Here is a 9,705-nt window from a genome sequence, read left to right as displayed (position 1 = left end):
AACAACTTCCTAGCCGAGTGTCATCCAATTAAAACAGCAAAATAATGCAATGACCGATCGTAATGCACTGACAGCTAAAGCAATGACTCTATAATGCACTCTACGATGCAACGATCTCCTTGTGTCACCTTCCCTAGAGGGTCCTGTTGGCATTGGCAGTAGATTTTCTCTTTGTGTATTTGTCTATAAGTCAATTATGTTTTCTGTGTGACTTTGTGTGTGTTTGTGTGGTGTTAAGGCTTACAAAAAAAGTGCCACACCAACTTCTGCTCTGGAATTGGAGTGGAGGAGCAAAATGTTCATGATGCTAACTCATCTACATCTTGAGATCATTGTCATATTTGAAGAAGAATCCCTAAATCGTAGTTCTTCAAAAGCCTCTGAACCTGCACTCTTCACTTTCTTTACGTTTGACTCTTTCAGTCTCTGGGTCTTCATGACTTTGGTACAGACTTTGCAAACATCAACTGGTGTTCTCTCTGCCTGGTTGTTGAATGCCCCCTAGTGGTATTTTATGTTAACACTTCATTGAATCTATTTTGGAGTAGTTGCTCACAGCTATAGTAGCACCACCAGCTAAGCCTGTCTCTGTCCTAAGGTGTCACTTCTGCCACTTAGAGTCCTTGTTCTGATGCACGAGGTAGCCTTTGGCCTGAGTATTTTGATCCATAAGGTCTCCGGTCAATTCTGACAACCTGCTTTGGGATTTTTACAGATCAGGCAGAATACAAGTCGAGCGGCTTCGTAGAAATCGGGCAAGGAGCCGATAACCATAACCTTCTGCCCAAGAAGTGGAAATCTACTGTGTGATGAGATTTACATTTACATTTAGTCATTTAGCAGACGCTCTTATCCAGAGCGACTTACAGTAAGTACAGGGACATTCCCCCGGCAAGTAGGGTGAAGTGCCTTGCCCAAGGACACAACGTCAGTTGGCATGACCGGGAATCGAACTGGCAACCTTTGGATTACCAGCCCGATTCCCTCACCGCTCAGCCACCTGACTCCTGACCTGACTGAGATCACGGTAAACAGCTCATCTCCAGGTACAATATTACCATAGACAATATCAGTCATTTTCTTTACAAAGATTTCCTTATAAAAAGATCTAGGGAATCTAACAGAATCTCTCAATAAAAATAATCGAATTTGGAACAAGGTAGAGTTGCCTGTCTGTCTCCTCTGTCAAATGTTGTGATGGGTCTCAGTTCCCATTATGATTTAAAGACCGATCACTGTTTGTGTGATGAAGGCATCACTGCCCAAGTATTGTACTATGCAGCTAAGTTGTCCTCTATCTTTGGAATGCTGTGGCCATACTACTCTGATCCTGAAACAAGTAAACTAGTCGATGTGAGACCGACCCTTTGTATTTGTTTTGTAAAAGTCCCTCGTTTTTGTATCATGTGTACATGTGATTTGAAAGGTTTGATTTATCAGAGGTTGAATTGGATCAATTTTTTATGTTCAAAACAGTGTTTTTTTATAACTTTTTTTATGTAAATTATTTTCAAACAAGGATGGCAAATGTTTTTAATAAGATAATTTGTTACATCATTGATGTTTTTTTCCCCATTGCCTTCAAATTGTTAAAAAAAAAAGTATATTTTTCTAGCAAACTCTACTGTACATCATGTAAAGAAATAGTAAAGAAATAGATATTGTAAAGAAAAGATATTTGCCAAAATTGTTCTTGTATGATGAGTAATGTGTATTTCCCATGTGCCAGTCCCTAGGGCTGTGTCTTATTAAATAGTTCTATCACTACTATTCTCCCCGAGCTTTTGTGAGAAGTGCTGCTGAACAGCTGTGCATAGGAGAACTAGCCAGGTTTGGGAACAAAGGAAATACTGCCAAATCACTCTCAACTCGGCTCAATGGTAGCTTTTCAAATAGATGAAAATTCATTTTGCAATCTAGGCCTCCTTCATTTAGGTCCACAGAGCTCGATGCTTCCCGGTCATGATTTTGTTCAGAGATTATATTTATATCTCTCGCAAAAATTGTGTCATTGTCAAACTGTAGCACAGTACTCCAGTGCAGTTTAGAGCTTGCTCAGAGCCTTTCCTGCTGAGTGCTGGAAGTCCGGCTGATGAGGCAGCTAGCCCCAGACAGACATAAATCAGCAGAAGTACTTCAGTCAGCTTCTCTGGCAGTGATCGGCACTGACGACAGCGATGGTGCTCCATCGCCTGCAAGCCGCAGGTTATTTACTTAAAGTACCCCAATGTCAATTTCCCTTTGTTATATTTCCCCTGGTGATCAAACCTCATTAAATTTAGCCCAAGAGAAAACATTACTTTTCTTGTTTCTATAAAGTATTTTCTGCTACTTTGAGAATACATCTAATAAAGATAAACAAATTACCAGGGTAAGAGTGAATGTTGGACCCTGGGGTCTTTAGGGGCATTTAGGTTGAGGAGGACTTGGTTCACTGGAGGGCAGCTGCCCTCAGTGGAACAGTTTCCACTTTAAGGTCAAGTCATGGAGCAGGGATGCTTGTGAGCCTCATCTGCTCCACATGTGGGTCCCCGACTAGGGAACCTCAAATCATACGTTGCGCATTGTATGTACGTGTGAGTGTGGGTGCGTGTGTGTGTAAATCTGGGCATTCTTCCAAATTATAGGTCAACACTGTCCCTTTGGGACCGGCATATCCATATTTCGATCTGCTCCACCCATTTCTATTCATCACTGGCCCTCTTTAAAGTAGAGACAGAATGTCTCTTTGCTGAAGAAACATACCAAATGAGCCCATGATTCAATTAGCATGATTATCCACTCTCTCTCTCTTTATCCCTCCTCCTCCCATGCACTACACACACTCTGCAGTTTATTGTAGGTACAAACCTATCCATTTATTTAATGACTTTGTCGGCATCAGGAGGAGGAGGGGTGATGGGGATGATTGGTGAAAGGGGCTGTAAGTGGGAGGAAAAGTTATTCAGCAAAGCTTCAGAAGTGACACAACGCCTTTCCAGCACTTCTCATCACAGCAGGAGACGTAATGCTTTGTGATCGACCCTTGTGGTCTTTCACCCGTTGGAAAGCGAGTGAAAGCTTGCGACACTAAATTGGACACATTCTCCTCTAAACTCAGTCTGTGGATGTCAGCCCAGGATTGAAAACGAAAAAATACAAATGTTCTCCTATCAGACTGTATAAAGTACTGTCCTGTCAAGTGGGTTCCATCAGGGATACCACGCCTCCGGTTTGTGTCTGTGGACGTCTGTGTGGATAAATGCTTTTTTAATACACAGGGAATACTCTGTCTATGGATATGCTTATTTATTTTCCATAAATTGTTCTCAGTCACCCTTCTGGGATTTAATCATAAGCCAGCAGCCATTGAGCCACAAGCTCTATTGCTCTTTTTGAAGTATGTATTTGTCCATTTATGTGTTTTTCTATGGCTTTTGTGAAATCCGATGATGTTTCTTAGAGTGCCATTCTGGTATCCCCAGATATGTACAATTCTTCTTTCCATTTTTGGAAACTTTGTTTCTTTTTTTTTTCTAGGTTTGAGGAATAAATCCAAGATGCATGTCGGTAGGGATATTTTGTTAAGAAAATAAATCAGAAATACAAAGTACGTAATAAAATGATTCCGAAACATGTCTGCCTTGTGTTTGTCTGTAGAAGCGTGTAGCACAAGAACAAATGAAGGACGACATGGACTGTGGCGATGTCGTACTGTCCAGGCACTGTCAGGATATGACTTCTGTCTGATTTTGATTGGTGGAGAGGACGGGTCTATGCTGTCCTATCAGGAGGATTACAGTGGTACAGGCTGATCTTGTGTCACTAACAGGAGTCACACAGGAGGCCAGGCAGACCTGTCACACCTACTCATGTCAACCTTGTCATGTTTGTTTGGTGGTTTGGCAGTTCATTTTGAGACAGTTAAATGTGCAAATGTTTTGAAGACGTTCGAATCCAATGGGCCTCAATCGGCATCAACAGAGAGCCCAGTAGCTGTAGCCACAAGAGCAGGAACAATACACACACCAAGGCATCATTTTTCGTTATACATGACAGAATAGAACACGCTCATCAAATCAGTTTGCAGACTGTCAATATCATGTCACTAATGTCAGCAGTTAGAAATGCAATTAACTCTAACCCAGCCGCAGTTTCCCTGTTCTGTTTCTCCTCCTCATTAGTGAGAAAACAGACGACGTACCAGAGGAATACTAGGGAGAGAAAATAAAGGGAACGATTCGGTGTGTTTTTGCAATTCCCTGAAATCCAATAGTACCCTTGAGAGTACGCCCGGTTGGACTGAGCAGAGCGCAGCAGCTGGAGTTACAATCAGGTCACGTCCGACACAACGCGTGAAAACAACATGCCAAGGCAGACTGTGGTGGCCCAACCGACCGGATGCAATGCCTCTCATAACGCCTCCCTGATGTCTGAACATGGAGTGTGTGTCCCTTCTCTCTCCCTCTCCCTCTCTCCCTCTATTCGGGATGAAGAAGATAGAGAGGCACCAGTTCTTTCCTCGGCCCTCCTGGTGGGGCCTCTGCCCTCTGCTCACAGGAACAGGAACCAGATGTTAGCCTGCCTGGCTCGGCCAGTAATTGTGGGAAACCCTGCGGCTGGAGGAGAACAGAAATAGGCTACGTAACTGGACGGTACGGAGACTTTCACATTTACATTTAGTCATTTAGTAGACGCTCTTATCCAGAGTGACTTACAGTAAGTACAGGGACATTCCCCACCGAGGCAACTAGGGTGAAGTGCCTTGCCCAAGGACACAACGTCATTTGGCAACGTCAATCGAACCAGCAACCTTCGGATTACTAGCCCAATTCCCTAACCACTCAGCCACCTGACTCCCTGAGACTTATTGGTTACTCATTTGACAGCACTTCAGATTGTATGAATGAATATAGCAACGGACGATAGGTTACACAGGGAGGTTTAGAAATGTAAAAATATCACCTGCAGGGATTGGAATTATAATGATCCAAAGCCTTCATTATTGGAATTGCAAAAATATATTTCACGTGTTTTACATTTGTTGTACATGTTATGTAAGATTGTACATTCTCAGGTTGCATTGTCAGGTACAGTAACATCAATCCCTTCAAAATACAGACATATTAGGGTGCCTTATGACTAACCTACATTTAATGTAAAGCTGTCACTCATTGACAAGGAAATAGTGCATTCTAGTGGTAGATGTTGGCCATAGATTTGACACACGACTTCAAGAGCCTAACATGAGAATATGAGATCACAATTCTGATCAAATTAGGGTGTTGTGGGCAGTTTCAGAAAGGTTGCTTTCAAGGAGGGACGACAGTCAGGTTAGTTTCTTTAAGTTCAAATGCAACTTCTTTTTTTTATCTCTCTCATCAAAGATACAGACAGTAGGCTTTCCGCGGTGAAAGCCCTGGCATAGCGTGCATGGTAGAGAGTGCCTGGCAGAGATTGCAAGGCACAGAGGCTGGCATAGAGTACCCAGAGCAATAGACAGGATATCGTTTTATACACTTTAGACAACCTGCCCTTACCTAATCTTGAGTAGACAGAAACACCTTGTTATTGCATATTAGTTCATACTTTTAGGGCAGGGGTTGTTCTACAAGTTCGAGAGTCCAACTAAAGCTGTCTATCTATATGGGTTTATGGCCTCCATGTCTCCTGGTTACTTGGGTCTTAACCTTTGGTCAGTGACAGTTCATCTAAGGTAACCATTCAGTCCTTAGTCCGTGAGTTCATCTAAGGATAATCAGTTCAGTGATAGTTCATCTAAGGACAATCAGATAGTTCAGCTTATTAGTTTCATACAGTTTTCGGCCACAACAAGGGTTATATTTCTAACCAGTGATCTCACTGAGGACAGGGAAATCTAGTTAAAGACCATGTTTATTCACTGAATCTGCTTTTGAATCTTTCCTAATTGTTCAGATAATCAGAAATTGACATTCACATCATGATTTCATAGTTGACTGTTGGACAACAAGCACATTTTAAACAGTCCGACAGTCTGTATGTTAAGGCAATTTGTAGTTGCATGAAACTTCACTCAACAACAAGAGAATCCACTTTTATTCTTGTGGCAGACACATGCTACCACCCGCTTAGAGAAAACTGAATTGGCTTCAGCCAAAGAATGTAAACTGTTCCTGGAGCAAAGGGCTGTTGATGTATCTTTCAACTCTCCCCCAACCCCCCCGTCGTTTCACTTTGTTGTGCTGATGTCACTTTGTCAGAGCAACAACTCCTGCCCTGTTGCCATGGTCACAGCGGGGGGGGGGGAGCATTTAAGGTCAAAACGTGTCACTTGTAACCTTCACAAGCCGGTTACCGCGGCAACCCCAGGAAAGGGTCTGTCTTCCGCTCTGTCTCCGCTCTGTCTCTTCCTGTTTCGTATCAGGTTGGACCCGTGTCCTGATCCCTGTGTGAAGTCCTCAGAGAGCCCCTGCTCAGAGGGTCCGGAGACGCAGCAGAGAGACCCAGACCTGAGGCTCAGGCCCAGTTGATCTCTGGGCTACATCCAGTTCTGTCAGATGAATACAGCACGGGCGGCAACAGAAACCATTGGAACTACCATAAATGTGTGAAATGTTTCGAATCGTCGTGTATTTGTTAAAAAAGGCCACGGGTGAGACACTATTTCATAGTTAACATAGGTTACATTGAGTCACAACTGGCACTGGAAAACCGGTCTGAACATAACAGTCAGGAGAGAGTATGTCTGTTGCTTGTGCAACTCAACATACATTCAGTTGCATCTTAAAGGCTCAGCATGGTAGAGTATATGGCCATTGTAATTCACATGTGGCACTAAGTTGCCCTCTCTGCAGTATGGACACCATATGAACTAGAATAGCTTTCAAACTGAACACAAAACGCAGGCTCCAGATTCCAGCTGGAACAGTCACAATAAATACAACTGCATATTTATACAGTATATGATGTCTATCTATGTATACATCCAGCTATTTCGTTGTACAAGACCTTCATTAAGATGACATTTCTGACTGTTGCTACCATTAAGAATTCAGTGCAAATCATTTGGCCGTCGATGAGCCTGCTCAGCAAAAACACACCAGGAACTAATTCTTTAAGTGCTGAAATTCACAATCCTTCTTCACTACACTTAATCTGCAAGTACAGAGTCTTTGTGACAAACGCTAGACCTGTACCATATCCGTTTGGTTTAACACTGAATGAAGAGCAGAGACATTGCGAATGATTGGGAGGTCTTCCAGGTGAGGCTGGAAGCGGGTGCGGCATGCCTCTGCTGTGTCACCTACGGTGGGCTTGGTTCAGGTGACGGGTGCTGCCTACCTGCCGGGTGGTGCACACTCGCCCAGGTGTATCCTCAACACACCCTGACTGTGGAGCTTCAGCAGGTGGTCAAACTCGGCAGGCATGGCGTGGATAGTCTTCTTGGCCTGTCTGTTGTCATAGTAATGATTGGTGAGGGGCTGGTGTCCGTCCAGGTGCTGGCTAAAGGGCCAGAAGCCAAACAGATCCACGTTGGCGCAGAACTCCAGGGCCAGACTGGCCACGATCATCCCCGTGCTGAGACGCACCGACTTCAGGCCTTGGGAGCGCCAGAAGCGGGCCAGGCTCTGGAGGTACTCCGGGTTGAGGAAGACGGGCCGCGAGGGGCTGTCGAAGTCCTGGACGGTGTAGAGGGCCCTCAGGGACACGGGCGTGTTGTGGCCGTAGGAGAACGCCGGCAGGAGGATCAGGGAGTCGCCGTAGCTACGCAAGCTCTCCACGAAGGGTCGACGGCGCTCCAGTAAAGCCCCGTACCTGAGACGCCCCCCCCCAGGGTGGGACGAAGGAGGAGAAGGAAACACATCAAGCGTCAGTGGACATGTTTGTGGAGCAGAGGGTATGTTTCTGTAGGCTCCACTGGGCTCGTTCCACTCACTTCTCCAACAGAATGCTGGGATTGGCTGTCACAAGGTCCGTCTTGTTGCCGACATCTCTCTCATAACCGTTCTCCAAAGGAGGCAGGTTACACCTGGGAGAGAAAACCGACAGGTTTACAGTGTCACTTTTTATAATTACCATTGGACATTTTGAAAACAAGTACATGCAGGAAATGATCTTACACCTGATAACAAACTGAGCAGAGTCTATCTTCTCTCCACAGCTGCTATTGGTCAGGATTCCGCCGTTGCCAACAACAGAACAGGTATCCCAAGTTGTATTGGATGCAAATGGATGTTCCTGTATGTAAAACATACACAGATACACATTATGGTACATGTGTTTTCACCCACCCAACCACCTGGTATGTCTAGGGAGTCAGGTGGCTGAGCGGTTAGGGAATCGGGCTAGTAATCCGAAGGTTGCCAGTTCGATTCCTGGTCATGCCAACTGACGTTGTGTCCTTGGGCAAGGCACTTCACCCTACTTGCCTCGGGGGAATGTCCCTGTACTTACTTACTTAATTCGCTCTGGATAAGAGCGTCTACTAAATGTAAATGTCTAGGAAGAAGCTGCGAACCTTAACAAACGTGCTGAAGAGTTCAGGGGTAACCTGGAGAGGTTTTCTCTTTTCACCATCATACACCATCTTCGACCCCAGGGGAGTGTTGGCCTGGGTGACCACAGCCTTGGTGACTCCATGACAACGGCTGCTGAGCAGGGATCTGGAAACAACAATCAAGCCTTTCTTGACAACAACACGACCAGCCATACTTATCGTTATGGACACACGAACACTGTATGGTGACAGTGACAAACGTGACCAAAACATTCTCATTTCTACGAATCCAGAGATCGAGTGAGGGAAATTCATCATAGATGAATTGAGACCCAGCAGAGATCTCTATTTTATTTAACCTTTATTTCACCAATTGTAACCGGGTAGCTCTAGGACCCAGGAGCTTCTAGGTAACTCACAGCTGGCACTCATTCCTTAATGAGGCTGGTTTAAGTAGTAGTAGTATTGGAGGCAATTGTTTGCTGTGTGGGTAACCTAGTGCTTTAGGCATCAGCTCCAAGGATTCAGTTACACAGGCAACGATCATTAAGAACAAATTCTTATTTCCAGTGATGGCCTGGGCAAAAGCACAAGCTTTTTGAGGGAGAGGGGAAGGGGGCTAAGGAAAAGAAATCTGGATCAAAAGCACAACAGCACACAACCACAGCAATACAGACATACAGGAAAAAAGCACCAAAAAAAGCAACTCCAAAAAACAAGCAGGTTAATCAAAGCAGGGCATAGGGTAGTCAGGGGGGATACAAATGTTAAAAGCACAAAGCAAGACGCAGAGATTATTTACAACAACCACAAGCAAGACACAGGCTGACCCTGGCAGGTATGAACAAAGGATACAGGCAGGAGAAAACAAAGCAGGCAACATAAGTACAAGTAGGACAAACTAGGCAGTTGCCAACAGACAAAGGACAAACCATGGGGATGAATAGACAACAAGATACTCAAGGGAGGGGTTAAAAGATGAGAAAGCATTAACAGGGTTCAGTGAGGATGTGTGAAATGGTTTCTTTGAAGGCAGGGATGGAAATGAATTTGTCCAGTCAGAGGCGGCAGCGGCAGACTCTATGCGATGTTTGGTTGGCTTACAGAGTTTCATTGTGTGTATTTATGTATCTTATTGGTTCACCTGAACTTTTTAGAATTGTCCTCCTGTTTCCTCCAGACGTGAGAATAACGTTCCACCACTTTGTCGGTGACGTTGTTCCTGAGGACACACACACCAGTGGCAC

General features: G+C 44.6%; 1 protein-coding gene across 1 annotated transcript in view; it reads right to left on the bottom strand.

The window, feature by feature from the left end:
• Positions 1–5,856: 5,856 nt before the first annotated feature.
• Positions 5,857–9,705, bottom strand: part of st8sia6 (ST8 alpha-N-acetyl-neuraminide alpha-2,8-sialyltransferase 6) — a 5,081-nt gene continuing 1,232 nt past the window's right edge. Inside the window, exons 3-7 of the mRNA XM_062446422.1 lie at positions 9,603–9,680; positions 8,480–8,624; positions 8,084–8,199; positions 7,898–7,990; positions 5,857–7,776 (exon numbers count right to left, since the gene is read on the bottom strand). Of these exons, the coding sequence (XP_062302406.1) occupies positions 7,299–7,776; positions 7,898–7,990; positions 8,084–8,199; positions 8,480–8,624; positions 9,603–9,680 (910 nt within the window). The 3' untranslated portion in view covers positions 5,857–7,298. The remainder of the gene's footprint in view (positions 7,777–7,897; positions 7,991–8,083; positions 8,200–8,479; positions 8,625–9,602; positions 9,681–9,705) is intronic.

Source organism: Osmerus eperlanus, chromosome 2, assembly GCF_963692335.1.
Source record: "Osmerus eperlanus chromosome 2, fOsmEpe2.1, whole genome shotgun sequence".
Taxonomy (NCBI): Eukaryota; Metazoa; Chordata; class Actinopteri; order Osmeriformes; family Osmeridae; genus Osmerus; species Osmerus eperlanus.
Note: the sequence above shows the minus strand (reverse complement) of the source record. Positions and strands in the feature narration are given on the sequence as shown.